The following is a 19,716-nucleotide window of genomic DNA, read 5'->3' as shown; positions in this document are numbered from 1 at the left end:
ATGCACACGCACCGGGGACACCGTGCGCTCCACCGCATAACACGGTGCCTGCTCGGTATAACGCCCTCTCTCTCCACGTTAAGCACGGGGAGCTGGCGCAGGTCTCCTACCTGACTTTGCCAGACTCCCCGTGTGCCCTCCCACAACAAATTTTTGGGGCTGCCACCCGGGCCTCCAGCCGCGCTGCCGTGCTGCCTCCTCATACCGACGCCTCTCTGCTTTCACTGCCTCCAGCTCTGCTTTGGGACGGCGATATTCCCCTGGCTGTGCCCAGGGTCCTTTGCCGTCCAGAATCTCCTCCCAAGTCAAGAAGTCCTTTGATTGCTGCTGCTGTCCATGACCATGTGAATCCATTATTTTATTGAATGATGAAAAAAACACAAAGAAGACTTAAACAAAAACAACAAAACGAATGTGACGCTATGATAACGAGTGCTGACACAGGCAACTACACAGACGAAATACCCAAAGAAGATGGCTGCCTAAATATGGTTCCCAATCAGAGACAACGATAAACACCTGCCTCTACTTGAGAACCAATCTAGGCAACCATAGACCAACATAAACACCTAGATGAAAACAACCCCATAAATCTACAAAAACCCCTAGACAGTACAAACACCCTAGAATAAGACAAAAACACACATATCACCCATGTCACACCCTGACCTAACCAAAATAATAAAGAAAACAAAGAATACTAAGGTCAGGGCATGACTGTCACGGGATACTAGGAGTGGTGAGTTGGAATCAGGCGCAGAGAGCAGGGTTCAGCATATCGTGATTTATTCTCCGGACAAAAAACGGTCACGCCAATATAGAACAGACCAGCCCAAACACAGGACCAAACAGTCCAGAGAATACACACATGAAAACCACATCCAACAGAGTAACAAAAAAACAATCCCGCACAAAACAAGGGCGGGACAACCTACTGGGCAGGGGAGCCAGACAGGCAGGGGAGCCAACTTCGGGGGAAGTCGTGACAGTGACACATACCATGCATCTTTCTGACGATACCAACAGATTCAATCACTTTGCTGGAGACAAGTTGAATAATGTATGATCTTTCCAGGATAACTTTACATCAATTAGAACTCAGAGATCTAGTGGATGTGACTATTTCATTCCCACCAATTGAGATTATGGCTCTTTTTTTATACAATATTTCTTATTCTTACTAGTGAATACAATAAAGTTTGATATTTTTTTACATTTAAAGATAATTTGTTTATCTGGAACCATTCAGAAAATTAGGACATGCCTGAGTATGCTTCATTAATTAGTGAATCTAAATTATTGTGTGATAAAATCAAATTGGTGTCATCAGCAAAGAGAATGGAAAGTACGGTAGAAGACACAGCAGCAAGGTCATTGATATAGATTAGGAATAATGAAGGTCAAATGATCAAACCCTGTGGGACGCCACAGGATATCTTGGCCCTGGTAGAGGCACAGCCGTTTGCATAAACAAATAGTTCTCTATCATAAACATAACAACAGCATATAACTAATTATATGTCTAATCATGAAAACTGTAATAATGCAATTTAGAAAGTAATATTTCATGATCAACTGTGTCAAACACTGGATAAATCTAAAAAGATGCCAAGAGTGTATTCATTGTTGTTAAGGACTGTAAAGATTTCATCCACAAGTTGCAAAAGAGACTGTGGAATACTTTTTACCAAAACCATATTGGTTCTCATATAGAACACAGTGTTGATTTAAATATTTCAACATTCTCGTAAACACCACTTTTTCTAGTATTTTTGAAAAACATGGTAATACAGATATTGAGAGATAAATCATGAAAGAAAAGGAGGATTATTTATTGGCACAAGCGGGGAGCCCACCCAACAGTGAGTTGCAGTAGTCCAGATGGGAGAGGACAAGTGCCTTGATTAGGACCTGCGCCGCTTCCTTTGTGAGGTAAGGTCGTACTCTATGGATATTGTAGAGCATGAACCTGCAGGAGCGGGTCACAGCTTTGATGTTTGCGAAGAACGACAGGGTGTTGTCCAGGGTCACACCAATGTTCTTTGCACTCTGGGAGGGTGACACTGTGGAGTTGTCAACCGTGAAAGAGAGGTCTTAGAGTTGGTAGGGCTTCCCTGGGAGGAAGAGAAGCTCTGTCTTGCCAAGGATAAGCTTGAGGTGATGGGCCGATATCCAAGTTGAGATATCTGCCAGGAATGTGGATCGGGACCTGGGTGTCAAAAGGGGGGAAGGTGAAAAGATCATGTGAGGATATGACGGAGCCTAGTGACTTGGTGTATAGAGAGAAGAGGAGAGGGCCTAAAACCGAGCCCTGGTGGACACCAATAGTGAGAGTACGTGGTGCCGACACAGATCCTTTCCACGTCACCTGGTAGGAGCGGCCTGCCAGGTAGGATGCAATCCAAGAGTGTGCAGAGCCTGAGACGCCCAGTCCTGAGGGTGGAGAGGAGGATCTGATGATTCACGGTGTCTAGGAGGATGAGAACAGAGGAGAGTCAGCTTTGGCAGTGCGGAGAGCCTCCGTGACACAGAGAAGAGCAGTCTTGGTTGAGTGACCCGTCTTGAAGCCAGAATGGTTAAGGTCAAGAAGATCATTCTGAGAGATTATTGAGTTATTGAGATGGGATTGTTGTATATGTATATTTCTTATTCAACAGTTGATTGATGATTATCCAAGTTGACTTTAAATTATTTAATGGTTCTTGGAATTTGTTAGTCAAATATATTTTGGGCATATCCGAAGGTGAATAAATTTGTTCTTAAACTTTTAGTAATTTTCAGAATTCATGGGAGAAGGATTTGTGAGAAACTTTTTATACAAAACATTTTTTTTAACATGATGTTTTGAGATTGATTGTAAACCAGGGTTTCCAGAACCCTTCTGCTGATCTCTTAAGTGGCATAACTGAGGGGAAACTATTCAGAGATGTGATAAAAGTCTGGTAAGCAGACTCCACATAAGCCTGATTATAAACATTTTCCCATGAAATATCATCAATCAACATCTTAAAGCGCTCACAATTACTTTTAATTTCCAGATGCCAAAAAGAAGTGGAAAATTGGAAAGTGGTCTGAAATGTCAGTATAAAGTATGCCTGTATTAGCCACAATATTCATAAAAAATAATATCAATAAGGGTGTCAGATAAACTGGTCATCTGGTTGTGATCGTATAGATGAGGGGATACAGATAGCTGGAGTATAAAGTATTCAGAAAGACAGATCAGTGAGTGGTACTCATTTTTAAATAGCATTTTTATCTTCTATTAATCAAATGTAAGGTTGATGCAAGGATATCAATGAAACTACCAATGTCAGAATCGGGTGGCCGATAGATTATCACTTTTTTATCACCAAAAAATGAACAGGAGGGCATTTCAATGAAAAGAGATTGAACATCAATGTTATCATATGTAAGTGCAAGGTCCTCGCTTACAAAGAACTGAACATGTTTCTGAACAAAAATGGACACTCCTCCCACTCTTTATGTTCTACAGTGCTGAACAGCATTATAAGGAGACATGTCATGAAGCATGGTTGTCTCATCTGTCAACTATGTTTCTGAATGGTCAACAACTATCACGTTTCAGGTATGACCCAGATGCAGACAGTGTCAAAGAAACAAAAGTTTATTTCTAAAACAGGGGCAGGAAAACAACAGGTTAAAGGCAGGCAGGGATCAGTAATCCAGAGAGGGTGCAAAGGATCCAGAACGGCAGGCTGTCTCAGGGTCAGAGCAGGCAGGGATCAATAATCCAGAGAGGGTGCAAAGGGTCCAGAACGGCAGGCTGTCTCAGGGTCAGAGCAGACAGGGATCAATAATCCAGAGAGGTTGGAAAGGGTCCAGAACGGCAGGCTGTCTCAGGGTCAGAGCAGACAGGGATCAATAATCCAGAGAGGGTGCAAAGGGTCCAGAACGGCAGGCTGTCTCAGGGTCAGAGCAGACAGGGATCAATAATCCAGAGAGGGTGCAAAGGGTCCAGAACGGCAGGCTGTCTCAGGGTCAGAGCAGACAGGGATCAATAATCCAGAGAGGTTGCAAAGGGTCCAGAACGGTAGGCAGTCTCAGGGTCAGAGCAGGCAGGGATCAATAATCCAGAGAGGTTGCAAAGGGTCCAGAACGGCAGGCAGTCTCAGGGTCAGAGCAGACAGGGATCAATAATCCAGAGAGGTTGCAAAGGGTCCAGAACGGTAGGCAGTCTCAGGGTCAGAGCAGGCAGGGATCAATAATCCAGAGAGGTTGCAAAGGGTTTAGAACGGCAGGCTGTCTCAGGGTCAGAGCAGACAGGGATCAATAATCCAGAGAGGGTGCAAAGGGTCCAGAACAGCAGGCTGTCTCAGGGTCAGAGCAGACAGGGATCAATAATCCAGAGAGGGTGCAAAGGGTCCAGAACGGCAGGCTGTCTCAGGGTCAGGGCAGGCAGGGATCAATAATCCAGAGAGGGTGCAAAGGGTCCAGAACGGTAGGCAGTCTCAGGGTCAGAGCAGACAGGGATCAATAATCCAGAGAGTGTGCAAAGGGTCCAGAACAGTAGGCTGTCTCAGGGTCAGAGCAGACAGGGATCAATAATCCAGAGAGGTTGCAAAGGGTCCAGAACGGCAGGCTGTCTCAGGGTCAGAGCAGACAGGGATCAATAATCCAGAGAGGTTGCAAAGGGTCCAGAACGGCAGGCTGTCTCAGGGTCAGAGCAGACAGGGATCAATAATCCAGAGAGGGTGCAAAGGGTCCAGAACGGCAGGCTGTCTCAGGGTCAGAGCAGACAGGGATCAATAATCCAGAGAGGGTGCAAAGGGTCCAGAACGGCAGGCTGTCTCAGGGTCAGGGCAGACAGGGATCAATAATCCAGAGAGGGTGCAAAGGGTCCAGAACGGCAGGCTGTCTCAGGGTCAGAGCAGGCAGGGATCAATAATCCAGAGAGGGTGCAAAGGGTCCAGAACGGCAGGCTGTCTCAGGGTCAGAGCAGACAGGGATCAATAATCCAGAGAGGTTGCAAAGGGTCCAGAACGGCGGGCTGTCTCAGGGTCAGAGCAGACAGGGATCAATAATCCGGAGAGGTGGGGTAATGTAGAAAAACTGCAGGTAGGCTCAGGGTCAGGGCAGGCAGAACGGTCAAAACCGGTAAGGACTAGAAAATAGGAACAAGAAACAGGCAAGAGCAGGTGAACAAAATGCTGGTAGGTTTCACAAACAAAACAAACTTGCAACAGAAAAACAGAGAACACAGGTATAAATACACAGGGGATAATGGGAAAGACGGGCAACACCTGGAGACGGGTGGAGACAAGCACAAAGACTGTTGAAACAGATCAGAGTGTGACAACTACGGAAAGTTCATGACTGAAAGAAAATGGATAATGAACAAGGTGGTCAAGATTTTTAGGAAGACTGTAAACGTTCAAATGGAAGGTAGTAAATAAGATTGTCTTGGTATTAGATCAACTGCTGTACAGGTTGTTATATTGCTTGAGTTTATAGTAATCACAAGTGATAGACTTATTTCTGGATATTTCAGGAAATTTGAATCTGGATCAACACAAGAATTGTATTTATTGTTCGCTTCACTAATATATACAGTGCCTTTTTCAGTTTTTGATTTGTTAAAAAAGTTTGAAATATCCAATAAATGTTGTTCCACTTCATGATTGTGTCCCACTTGTTGTTGATTCTTCACAAAAAATACAGTTTTATATCTTTATGTTTGAAGCAGCCTGAAATGTGGCAAAAGGTCACAAAGTTCAAGGGGGACGAATACTTTCGCAAGGCACTGTATATGGGTTAAAGACCATGTTTTCAGAGTTGATATCCTGCCCAACTAGAGAGATACACAGTCGAAATCAACCAGAGAGTGGAACGGAAACATAGAAGTGCATGCCTCACATGTACAATACAATCATACAGTTGTGTTAGTTTTATCAATAAGGGTGGACATCCTATGGAATGCACATTGACCAGTCCACATAACACCACTGAAGACTTCAGAGGGTTATGGCATTTGGAGCAATGTGTGTTTTTGGGCATGAGGTTAAGTGTGTGTGTGTGTGTGTGTGTGTGTGTGTGTGTGTGTGTGTGTGTGTGTGTGTGTGTGTGTGTGTGTGTGTGTGTGTGTGTGTGTGTGTGTGTGTGTGTGTGTGTGTGTGTGTGGAAGGAAGTAATCAGCCCATGCACCTGATTCCACAAAAGTATTGATTTGTATGTTTGTTTTCCAATGGTTGAATTATGGTATGAAGATCTGTGAAATATCATCAACAACAATTAAAAACACCTGCTTGTTGCTCAGATACAACCAATAGAACTGACAGAAGGTCTCAACTGCCATATGTCTTGGTCAAATATGCAATGGTTGTATAACACTCAATAACAAATGACGACAGTTCTGTACAACCTCTTAATGCTTTTAAACAAAAAGTTTGATTGTTGGGCTGAAAAAATTATCTGGCAATGAGTCTTGTTGGTTCTGATTTTTTTTTAAAGTGATTAAATGATTTTGTTGGAGCACATATATGCTTAATGGCGTTGGCAAATTAGTACAATTAATCAGGAGTGTAAATGAGTTATTGATTTAGCGCTTCAAAAGGAAAACATTCCATTCCGGCGTTCTAGCGAGGTAGCTATGAATCATGATGAAATGACCACCTTGTTTACTTTACCTTCTCATACTAGTTCAGAATCAATTGAGGCATTATATAATCATTTACTCACCCTTACAAAAAAAGACTGCCGTTTTGAAACTGCAGTAAAAGTGCAGTAACTGCAGTCGACTGTGGTATTTTTGACCCATTAATTGCAGAATAACTGTAGTGTACAAAATTACTGCAGCAAAAAAAACGTTTATTTTGGACAAAGTATTTTTCGCATACTGCAGTTATACTGCACTCTGACAGAATTATTTTATTCATAAAGGCATAAATAACCTATCATATCAGGCCTCCCCGAGACAAAGTCAATCCTCGGGTATGAATGTTTGCTTCAATGATGACAAATGTGCATTAATTTATTTAATACTGATACTGCATTTCTGTCACACAACTCATATAATAAGGTCCATATTAAAATATCATGGCAATATGCACAGGTTCATCATGTGAGATTTGAATTTCTTTTCAGGGTTTTATTGTTCCTAATATAAGCACATTGTAGGAGGTTATGAAATCTGAAATCTGTTTTACATTACATTTAGGATGTTACGTAAGTGACATCATCATCATGGGACTGACACGCATAACTGTGAGAGAGGCATTATCACTGACAAGTCATGGCAGTGTGGATTGGATTCAACAACTGGGCTTTGATGATTGCAACATCACAGTGCTGGAGAAAAATGATATGCTCCATCAAAGTGCTGAGGGGTAAAGCAGAAAACTAGAAATGCTTCAGTGCCATCTAGTGGTGGATCTGGGGGGAACAGGTGGAATTCACAGCAAACAACTGCACTGTATTTCAAGTCCCAACCAACAAATAGTTACAAAGAAAGGTCAGGGACCTAATAATTGTATGACATGTTAATGTATATGGAGTTTGTAGATCATTAAACTGTACTTCATTTGGATGGGAGCAATCATCATTGGACTTATTAAGAAAAACATCAATGGATCTATTGGACTTCAACACCATTGGACTTGCCATAAACAATGCAGATTGTTTGCGTCCTCACTCATCTGGGTATTATTGTCAATTCTGTAAATATTTGAACAAATTCTAATCAAGTATTGGGCATCTAGTTTTTTATCCTTAAAATCACATTCTGATGCCTTCATCGCTCACCTAGATCATTGTGAGACATCTGTATGAATGAGCCTCAAGATGACATTGCCAAGAATTAATTAACTTGCTCACTCAACAATTTCCAGGAAAAAAAAGCAATTTTCAGGGAGTACGTTTTCATCGAGCCACCAAGCTCATCATCTCTGTTACGCCATGATAACCATATCATTATGCCTAGACACTCTTGTACTTCAAAATGATTGTCTTTGCCCACATATGCAAAAAAAACAGGTCATCTTCTGTTAGATCCATGAAGAGCAAATAAGGAAAGAATAAAATTGAATCTAATTTAACAAAGACTATACATTTATCCTTCACACATTATATCACACACGTTTGTCTGATCACACACACGCACACTCACACAAAACACACCTTGCCCTCATGCACATTCATGAGCACACTCCATACACACACATCCTCAAATCCAGTTCTGTCCTTGACAGGGTCACATACAGCTCAGCTTGCACTCTCTCTTCCCTCTTTCTCACTACACTGTTTAATATTATGTATGTCTACTAGGCTGGTTTGATGTTATATATGCCTACTATATACAAGCTGGTTTAATGTTATATATGCCTACTATATACAGACTGGTTTAATGTTATATATGCCTAATATATACAGGCTGGTTTAATGTTATATATGCCTACTATATACAGGCAGGTTTAATGTTATATATGCCTACTATATACAGACTAATATTATATATGCCTACATATATACAGGTTTTAATGTTATATATGCCTACTATATACAGGCTGGTTTAATATTATATATGCCTAATATACAGGCTGGTTTAATATTATATATGCCTACTATATACAGACTGGTTTAATGTTATATATGCCTACTATATACAGGCTGGTTTAATGTTATATATGCCTACTATATATATATGCAGACTGGTTTAATATATGTTATATACAGACTGGTTTAATGTTATATATGCCTACTATATACAGGCAGGTTTAATGTTATATATGCCTACTATATACAGACTGGTTTAATGTTATATATGCCTAATATATACAGACTGGTTTAATGTTATATATGCCTACTATATACAGGCAGGTTTAATGTTATATATGCCTAATATATACAGGCTGGTTTAATGTTATATATGCCTACTATATACAGACGGGTTTAATATTATATATGCCTACTATATACAGGCTGGTTTAATATTATATATGCCTACTATATACAGGCTGGTTTAATATTATATATGCCTACTATATACAGGCTGGTTTAATATTATATATGCCTACTATATACAGACTGGTTTAATATTATATATGCCTACTATATACAGACTGGTTTAATATTATATATGCCTACTATATACAGGCTGGTTTAATGTTATATATGCCTACTATATACAGGCAGGTTTAATGTTATATATGCCTACTATATACAGACTGGTTTAATATTATATATGCCTACTATATACAGACTGGTTTAATATTATATATGCCTACTATATACAGACGGGTTTAATATTATATATGCCTACTATATACAGGCTGGTTTAATATTATATATCCCTACTATATACAGACTGGTTTAATATTATATATGCCTACTATATACAGACTGGTTTAATATTATATATGCCTACTATATACAGACTGGTTTAATATTATATATGCCTACTATATACAGACTGGTTTAATATTATATATGCCTACTATATACAGACTGGTTTAATGTTATATATGCCTACTATATACAGGCTGGTTTAATGTTATATATGCCTACTATATACAGGCTGGTTTAATATTATATATGCCTACTATATACAGGCTGGTTTAATATTATATATGCCTACTATATACAGGCTGGTTTAATGTTATATATGCCTACTATATACAGACGGGTTTAATATTATATATGCCTACTATATACAGACTGGTTTAATATTATATATGCCTACTATATACAGACTGGTTTAATATTATATATGCCTACTATATACAGACTGGTTTAATGTTATTTTTGCCTACTTTATACAGCTGGTTTAATATTATATATGCCATCTATATATAGACTGGTTTAATGTTATATATGCCTACTATATACAGGCTGGTTTAATGTTATTTTTGCCTACTTTATACAGGCTGGTATAATGTTATATGAGTCCTATATTCAGGCCAACACTGGAATCTCAATCGAGCCCGCTGCTAACGGACTAAGTCCTACCTCCACGGCAAATGCCTGTGAATCTTAAGTGTGGCCCCGGACAGCACCACTGAGCATGATGAATGGCCCTGTGCTGCACTGCGTTCCGCTGCTGTCACAGTTTGCCAGTTGGATGGCTCGCCTGATGGACATAATTGGAATGGACAAAGTCTGGATGGTGGCTGTTTGTAACACTACAGCACGGCATAGGCGCACACATTTACAAAAACGAATACGTTTCGTCTGTCAACAACGTTGAATACAAATATGTATTTGAACTAACTGCCAATTGCCCGTGGGGTTGGTCCTTCAGTCGGTCAACATTGGAGACAAAATATCCCCATTTAAGTATTATTAACCCGACTTCAAAATGCGTATCTCTGTCTGTGGCCAATCAAGACGAGTTTGTTCCTGACCCTAAGACATGTTCACAAGACGGAAGGACATGCAGGCTGATGCACATACTTACTGACGTGTTGCAGGTGTGGGAATGGTTTAGCGCATGTGCCAGGTAATAGAAATGTCAATGCAGTACCGGCATTATAATAAGTTCGGTATTTAATACTTTCCTTTATTCAACATTCGACCCACTGTAGGACTAACCACACAGACAACCGGTAGGGTATGTTCAAATGTAACTTTATTCAGCATTCTGGCTTCAACGGAAACGTTCCACGTTTTTCCACTGCTTAGTTGTATGCTGTATACCAAAAGCTGGTTTTCACAGGCTGATTCATCAGCCGACACAACAGTTATAACATATTCTACTCACACGCTCTTCTCTTCATGGGTTCTGGATGCAGGATAAACACAGAGTTGATTGCACCATGCACTGTCAATGAAGAAGAGCATCCATCCCGTATTAAGAGGATCTTCCCATGTCTTCAAGGAGGAAGATAATGAAGCCGGACACTGTCCTTATGCATCAATACAAAACTTACTCCGCTGAGATTGTTTGCTCTTCTGTCATGATCAGGCTGTGACCACATACAGTACTGTTTCTCATTTGAACTATTTACAACTCCTTTCACATTCAAAGTCATCAATACGGAATCGTTCGTTCCTGTCCTTGTTGGCCACTGTGCTCATACATATACTGAGTTTGTTCCAAGCTGTGAAAATACTTCCTGTTGTTATTCACCACCCCTTCAGCCATTACACATGTTTTCTAGAGGGAACTGGCAGTTAAGTGCAGCTAAATGCAATCCCCTGTGGAGAGGAACTACTGGTTCATGGCCATCGGTTTGTAAGAGAGGAGCTAGACTGTTTGCAGACATATCAATCAAATTAAATCAGTAAAATGTATTTATAAAGCACTTTTTTACATCATCAGATGTCACAAAGTGTTATACAGAAGCCCAGCCTAAAACCCCAAACAGCAAGCAATGCAAATGTAGAAGCATGGTGGCTTGGAAAAACTCCCTAGAAAAGCAGGAACCTAGGAAGAAACCTAGAGAGGAGTCAAAAACAAAAACAGTTGGTCCGGGACAATGTAGCACGTACAGTGAACAGGTCAGGGTTCCATTACTGCAGGCAGAACAGCTGAAACTGGAGCAGCAGCCTGACCAGGTGGACTGGGGACAGCCAGGTGTCATCAGGCCAGGTTGTCCTGAGGCATGGCCCTAAGGGCTCAGATCCACCGGGAGAGGAGGGAGAGAGGGAGAGAGAGAGAATTAGAGGGAGAATATTTAAAATCCCACAGGACACCAGATGAGACAGGAGAATTACACCAGATATAACAGACTGACCCTAGCCCCCCGACACAGAGACTATTGCAGCATAGATAATGGAGGCTGAGACGGGGGGGTCGGGGGACACTGTGGCCCCGTCCGACGAAACCCCCGGACATATCTGCCCATCATAGATACTGGAGACTGAGACGGGGGGGTCGGGGGACACTGTGGCCCTGTCCGACGAAACCCCTGGACACATCTGCCCATCATATATAATGGAGGCTGAGACGGGGGGGTCGGGGCACACTGTGGCCCTGTCCGACGAAACCCCCGGACATATCTGCCCATCATATATACTGGAGACTGAGACGGGGGGGTCGGGGGACACTGTGGCCCTGTCCGACGAAACCCCTGGACACATCTGCACATCATCAGTCAGGTGGTTGTATTCGCAAGTAAATAGGCTACCTTTCATAACTCCCACACAATATTTGCATGTTATAATGTCGCCACAGTGTTGTGTTGGCAACAACCATAATTCAACAAATAATTACTTGTGTACTACAGTATATAGAGGTTAGGGTTTTTCTCATTTGTCCAGTGTTAGCAAGCCTCCCTTTCTCCTAGCCTGGGTACCAGAGTGTTTGTGCTATCATTCCACTCCTTGTCACTTCTTGTCATGTGACACAGAGTACAAGGAGTGGAACGTTAGCACAGACAGGCCTGGATTTCAGGCTAAATTTCTCCTCCGTCTTATCTTCTAACTAAGCCGTTTGACAGGATGAGCTGAGCAAGGCACTGTACAGAATCACTGATCTACAAATCATTTTCCATCCCAAATAACTTTTCATTATGTTCTCGCAGCACCTTGCACACACCTATCCCCTGGAACACCCTATAGTCTATGACCATGGAGGATTGCCATTGCTGCAGTACCAAGTGAGGTGGCAGCCCAGGACTCCAGTTCACATATTCTAAAATCTTCCCTTGACTTTCCATCCTGCCGCCTTGTGACTTTGTCCTCCTGAATTGTCCCTTTATGATCCGTATTATCTTCCTCAATAAATCTTTAAATAACTATGTACTTTGAGGTGTTGCGTCAAGAGAATTGGGAAGTGTAGAGTATTGCTTGGCACACATACGTACCATGAATGGAACTTCCACAGGCACCATAGTCCAATTACAACCCTCTTCCTGGAATCTGCCCACTGCCACATCACCTACAGGTACAAAGTGTAAACACATTAGGAAATGTTCCCACTTATAAGCACAAACATGTCTTGAGAAATGATCATCTTTAATACTCTGCTGCTCAGTCTGTTAGTGTGTGCACCACAATGTCAGCAGCCATGGATTCAATCAGTTGTTCAATATGTCTGGATCTACTGAAGGATCCGGTGACTATTCCCTGTGGACACAGCTACTGTATGGGCTGTATTAAAGATTGCTGGAATCAGGATGATCTGAAGGGTGTCTATAGCTGCCCTCAGTGCAGACAGACCTTCACCCCAAGGCCTGTTCTGAAGAAAAGCACCATGCTAGCAGAATTGGTGGAGACTCTGAAGAAGACAGGACTCCAAGCTGGTACCCCTGCTCACCATTATGCTGGACCTGGAGATGTTGTGTGTGATGTCTGCACTGGGAGAAAACTCAAAGCGGTCAAGTCCTGTCTGGTGTGTCTGGCCTCTTACTGTGAGACTCACCTCCAGCCTCACTATGAATCTCCTACCTTTAAGAAGCACAAGCTGGTCAAAGCCTCCACACAACTAGAGGAGAAGATCTGCTCTCATCATGACAAACTGGTGGAGATTTACTGCCATACTGATCAGCAGTTTATCTGTTATCTGTGTACAATGGATAAACATAAAGGCCATGATACAGTATCAGCTGAATCAGAAAGGACTGAGAGACAGGTAAGGACAACAACTCTGTAATAATTGTTCATTCACAGTATCAATGTGAGAATACTATCAATTACAAAATATTATTCACTGCACATATATTTCTGTATGACATTGAAAAGGAAGTCAGCCCACACCCAATAACCTAAGGCTGGCAGGTAGCCTAGCAGTTAAGAGCATTGGACCAGTAACTGAAATGTGTCTGGTTTGAGTCCCTGAACCGGCAAGGTGGGTGGGTGGGTGCCCAGGACCGAGTTAAGGAAATCCTGGATTAAGGCAGCCACTGTCACCTCTCTGATTCAGAGGGGTTGGGTTAAATGTGGAAAATATATATTGGTTGAATGCATTCAGTTATGTGTATCTCCTTTCCCTGAGCTAATGCCTAGGCTTTGAGTGCTTTTGCAGGCGTATGTGCTTTTTTGGCACACAGGAGACCTGGGATAGAAAATGATTGGTCATGCGCATACAGACACGCATGTGACTTTTCTTCCATAAGTCATGGACTTTGACCTATCATGAAGTTTGATCTGTTCTCAGTAAGACAGAGTCACTTGTACACATGAACAATGGACTGACATTTGTTTTTTTTACACCAGAGTCAACTGGAAGAGAAACAGAAGGAAACCAAACAGAGAATCCAGAAGAGACAGAAAGAGATACAGGATGTGAGACAGGCTGTGAAGTCACTCAGGGTGAGAGTTGTTGACCATTTGGATGTATTTACTTAGAAGATAGTCCCCTTTAAAGTAAACTACAGTAAAACTGAAGCCAGTGATCAGCCCAGTGCTGGGCCATGTTCCATTCCCACTGACCCCACTGTTGGGAACAAGTTGTCTGGGTTTCTTGTGAGAGCTGAGTGAATGAACTGGTTGAAATGGAACCCCTCCTCTCTTTGTTTGTTTCCTAAAAGCGCTCTGCACAAGCAGCAGTGGGGGACAGTGAGAGGATCTTTACCGAGCTGATCCACTCCATTGAGAGAAAGTGCTCTGAGGTGAAAGAGCTGATCAGAGCCCAGGAGAAGGTTGAAGTGAGTCGAGCAAAAGGACTGCTGAAGCAACTGGATCAGGAGATGGCTGAGCTGAGGAGGAGAGAGGGCGTGTTGGAGCAGCTCGCACACACAGAAGACAACATTCAATTCCTCCAGGTGATATCAGTGACACTCTGTCCCCAGCATCAGGTGTTACTGCTGAAAGTGAAATGTTTGTATTTCTCAACAATAATCTTTTCTGTTTTTTATGTCTCTGTAGAGTTTCCAGTCTCTCTGTGTCCCTCCTCAATCTGAACACTTACTCAGCATCACTGTCAACCAACACATCTTCTTTGAGGATGTAAGGAAATCAGTCACTGAACTAAAAAGCCAATTAGGAAAAATCTGCTCTGGGGAAATTGCCAAGATCTCTGTAAAAGGTAGGTAACCTAGGCAACGACTGAGCCCTTTGACTTTCTGTAATGTTTTTGTCATGATCAGTATTGAACTGTGTTTATATATTTCATTTCCTGTTGTTTCCATAGTGACAAAAGTCCACATTGTTCCACCTTCTGAGCCCCGTTGTCTTCCGTCATTTGGCACAACTCAGTCTGGACTGTCAGTTGGTGGATTAGCATCACATGGGAATGACACCACCTGTCAGAAGACGAGGCCTGAACCCAAGACCAGAGAGGAGTTCTTAGAATGTGAGGAAAGAACATACCCCAGCTAGTGCATAACGTTCTGAGAACCATTTGTTTCTTTGAGCTTTGTGATAGCATGGTTATTTTGCATACAGTATTCTGAGAATGGTGCAGGATACCCAACTAGCACATAATGTTCTGAGAACCATGTTTCTTAGGTAGGAATTTTAGTAGTTCAGCATACGGATTTCTACATGTTTCCTCATTCTTTAAAAAAAAAAGTGCTACCGGTTGCCTTCAGACAAGTGCCGTGACACTTGTGGGGGTCGTAGAGCCAGTTAGTTTGTAGCCCAAATGGTTCGGACACTACCAAACAGAAGTTGGCACATCGAGATCGCCACTTTACATAAAAACCACAAAAAAACATTAAGTTCAAAGAACATTCTATGTGTGTTATTTAAAAACATATACATTCCGTTCTCAGCATCAACAAAACTCTATCTTGTTCATAAGTGTGTTCAGGTGTGTTGGCCGCATCCACTAATTTGCCACACCTGCTCTTAATGAGTGCTTGCCAGCCAGCACATTTTGTTCCTTGGAAGTTATGGGAATGTAAGTTGTTGGTTTCCCATTGGTTCTGGGAACGAAGCCAGTGTTTTATAAACGTTCTGAGAATGGAAGTAAAAAAAATGTAAATTACTAGGCTGCAGGAGGTTCTGAGAATGTTTTACTACAGTTCCCTGAAAGTTTTCCTGGGAGGTTTTATTAACTTTCTGAGAACAGAAATGATAGATTATTTGAAGGTAATTAAATAACATTCTAAGAACATGTTTCAATAAGACGTTTAATTACACTGCTAACTCAGTTTGGGTTAACTGTTTACAACTCCAAGCACAGATAGGACACCTTGGAAAGTCATTTGCTTAGGCATTAATTATGCATTTATTTTTTATTGTGGCACGGTGTCAGTGAGCCTCAAACCTATGATATTCTGTTCTCTATTCATGGTATTAGTCCACACCACTAGGACAGTTGTGATTAATTTTTTAAACTTATACAAACCTGTTTATTATAGTCTATTCAAACAGACCATATTTCAACATAAAAAATATCAATTAGTGGGCGTGGCCAGCATACCTAAACACACTTAAGAAGATAGAGGATAGAGAGAGTTTTGTTGACGCTGAGAACAGTTTTTTCGTTCCCACCTTCTGACACCCAGGTGGCAGCACACATTGTTGCGTGCCTAGCAGATATCTTAGCTTGGATGTTGGCCCACCACCTTAAGCTCTACCTCGACAAGATGGAGCTGCTCTTTCTCCCGGGGAATGCCTGCCCACTCAAAGACCTCTCCATCATGTTTGACAACTCCACAGTGTTCCCCACCCAGAGTGCAAAGAACATTGGTGTGACCCTGGACAACGCCCTGTTGTTCTCTGCAAACATCAAAGCAGTGACTCACTCCTGCAGGTTCGTGCTCTACAAGTTCAGTAGAGTACAACCCTACCTCACATAGGAAGCAGTGCAGGTCCTAATCCAGGCACTTGTCATCTCCCGTCTGGACTACTGCAACTCTCTGTTGGCTGGGCTCCCCGCGTGTGCCACCTGGAACTTGTCCAGAATGCTGCAGCCCGCCTGGTTTTCAACCTTCCCAAGTTCTACCATGTAACCCCACTCCTCGGCACACTGCACTTGAAGCTCACATCCACGACAAGACCATGGTGCTTGCCTACGAAGCAGAAAGAGGAACTGCCCCTCCCTACCTTCCGGCTATGATAAAACAAAAAACTTTAAAAAATGTTCACACAGCTTCCAAAGAACCAAATGTGCTAACTGGGACTGTACAATGCACATGAATATACTACACACACCAACACCTGGATGCACACATACATTTCACCTGTTGTTTTGTCTTCTCCTCAGATTCCTGTCAGCTCACATTGGATCCCAACACGGCATTTAACTGTCTGTGTCTGTCTGAGGGGAACAGAAAGGTGACACGGCGTTATAAGGACCAGCTTTATCCTGCCCATTCAGACAGATTTACCACCTACCCCCAGGTGTTGTGTGGAGAGGGTCTGTCTGGAGCCTGCTACTGGGAGGTGGAGTGGAGCGGGGACTGGGTTGATATAGCTGTCTCATATAAAGGGATAAGCAGGAGTGGACCTGACGAGGGTTTGTTTAGAAGCAGTAAACAGGCCTGGTGTTTGGAGTGTGATGCTTCTGGTTGCTCTTTCTATCACAATGATAAACCGATTGTCATACCTGTCTCCTGTTCCACCAGAGTAGGAGTGTACCTGGACCACAGTGCAGGAACTCTATCTTTCTACAGCGTCTCTGACACAATGACCCTCCTCTGCAGAGTCCAAACCACTTTCACTCAGCCCCTCTATCCTGGGTTCACTGTCTCTAGAACTGTGAATATACTGAAACCAAACAAGATTATTATAGCAAACTAAAACTGAAACTAAAACAAAAACTAATCTTGAAAAAACTATTCAGTAAACCGAAATAAAATAACGAACTAAATTGTAAAAATACATAAATAAATAAGTAAACAAACATAACCTAACTAGGCAAGTCAGTTAAGAACAAATTCTTATTTACATTGACGGCCTACTTGGGAACAGTGGGTTAACTGCCTTGTTCATGGGCAGAACGACCGATTTTTACCTTGTCAGTTTGGGGATTCGAGCTGACAAACCCGTTTTTAAAACTAAAACTATACTGAAACTATTATCTTTGACTCTGCAAATATCTAATATAGGGTTTTCAATGGGGTTTTCAAGCTTTTAAGGTGTTTTCAAGCTACTAAATCAGGAGAAGCCGATGTTTAAAATAGACATAGCTTGTGCATCGCTATCACTAGGGACAGACTTTGATTTGGAGGCCACAGGCAGATGCCAGTCTGAGCCCACCCTCCCCCTTGAACAAAGCAGATTAAAAAGGCTAATTGAAAACCTTTGAAATACCCTTCATTAGTAAAGGTCTTTGCATCACCACCTAAAGGGGTGGGCAATCATTTTGGCTCGAGGGGCACATCTGGATTCTAAAATTCAACAGACTTTTTTGGGACCAGTTTGTGTGTCAAAAGCAATTTGAGGCCCAGAAACAGGGCAGTTGTTTGAAAATAAGTATCATTATAGTTTCTACATACAGTGGTTCCTCCCTTAAAAGTTACGTCATACTGAAGCACACCTTGTGTGCTGCCGCAGCATTCTTAGGCACGTCATTTAATTCTCAGCCATTTCTTCTGTTACTGCAAGTTATTGCTAGTTTGACCACCAGAGGGCATCCTTGAGAAGCATTTGATAGTACTCCCGTATTGGCATTACCAGAGAACCTTTTTTGTAATAACATAGTATATGTGATTAATTTTAAGAAATTTGGCTTAATTAATTTGATTAATATTATGGTGTTTCTATTCAGAGAAAAAATATGCACAGTTTGTCTCTACGTTAGCTAACATATTCCTCTCAATTGTACATTGCACATTTTTGGCTTGACTCGTTATGACGTTATAACTACTTATATTTGCCTCCCGTAATGTTTTGTCAGCCATCTTGGCTGAAGAAAGTCACCAGGGAGGGGGGGCTCATGTCAAATTCTTCATTGGAACCACTCGATATGATTGGTCATATAAAAACCTATAGAGACATTAAAAAGGAACTAAGGTCAGCCCCCCTCCAAAGGTGCGGACTCTGGCCGCAAAACCTAAACCCATAGGGGGGGGTCTGGGTGGGCATCTATCCGCAGGGTGGCGGCTTTGGCGCGGGACGTGGACCCCACTCCACCATAGTCTTGGCCCACTTAAGTGGCGCCTTTGAAGAGGCGACCCTCGCCGCAGACCTCGGACTGGGGACCTTTGCAGCGGCCCCGAATAGACGGGAGACTCCGGCAGCGCCGGACAGGCGACAACATCATTGCTGTAAGACATGAAGGTCAGTCAATGTGGAAAATCTCAAAAACGTTGAAAGTTTCTTCAAGTGCATTCGCAAAAACCATCAAGCTCTATGATGAAACTGGCTCACATGAGGACCGCCACAGAAAAGGAAGACCCAGAGTTAGGATAAGTTAATTAGAGTTACCAGCCTCAGAAATTGCAGCCCAAATAAATGCTTCACAGAGTTCAAGCAACAGACACATCTCGACATCAACTGTTCAGAGGAGACTGCGTGAATCAGGCCTTCATGGTTTAATTTCTGCAAAGGAATAACTACTAAAGGACCAGAAGAGACTTTCTTGGGCCAAGAAACACGAAACATTGACATTAGACTCGTGGAAATCTGTCCTTTGTCTGATGAATACAAATTTGAGATTTTTGGTTCCAACAGCCGTGTCTTTGTGAGATGCAGAGTAGGTGAAACGGATGATCTCCGCATGTGTGGTTCCCACCATGAAGCATGGAGGAGGAGGTGTGATGGTGTGGGGGTGCTTTGCTGGTGACACTGTCTGTGATTTATTTAGAATTCATGGTACAATTAACCAGCATGGCTACCAAAGCATTCTGCAGCGATACACCAACCCCTCTGGTTTGTGCTTAGTGGGACCATCCTTTGTTTTTCAACAGGACAATGACCCAACACACC

The 19,716-nt window shown here is 42.2% G+C and overlaps 1 protein-coding gene across 1 annotated transcript; it reads left to right on the top strand.

Moving 5' to 3' along the window:
- The first annotated feature begins 12,895 nt into the window (after nt 1-12,895).
- On the top strand, nt 12,896-18,809 carry LOC127919882 (E3 ubiquitin/ISG15 ligase TRIM25-like). Its single transcript, XM_052503734.1, has 6 exons — nt 12,896-13,528; nt 14,113-14,208; nt 14,427-14,660; nt 14,764-14,923; nt 15,029-15,190; nt 17,051-18,809. Exons 1-6 carry the CDS (start codon nt 12,953-12,955, stop codon nt 17,584-17,586), a joined length of 1,764 nt encoding a protein of 587 aa, XP_052359694.1. The 5' UTR covers nt 12,896-12,952; the 3' UTR covers nt 17,587-18,809.
- Nucleotides 18,810-19,716: the final 907 nt, after the last annotated feature.

Source organism: Oncorhynchus keta, chromosome 4 (genome assembly GCF_023373465.1).
Source record: "Oncorhynchus keta strain PuntledgeMale-10-30-2019 chromosome 4, Oket_V2, whole genome shotgun sequence".
In the NCBI taxonomy this organism is placed as follows: domain Eukaryota; kingdom Metazoa; phylum Chordata; class Actinopteri; order Salmoniformes; family Salmonidae; genus Oncorhynchus; species Oncorhynchus keta.
This window is presented reverse-complemented; position numbering and strand designations above follow the sequence as displayed.

Coding starts and splice junctions, on each gene's coding strand:
- LOC127919882 (XM_052503734.1), top strand. CDS start 12,953: ATGTCAGCAGCCATGGATTCAATCAGTTGTTCAATATGTCTGGATCTA. Junction 13,529..14,112: donor CAGAAAGGACTGAGAGACAG/GTAAGGACAACA, acceptor TTTTTACACCAG/AGTCAACTGGAAGAGAAACA. Junction 15,191..17,050: donor CAGAGAGGAGTTCTTAGAAT/GTGAGGAAAGAA, acceptor TCTTCTCCTCAG/ATTCCTGTCAGCTCACATTG.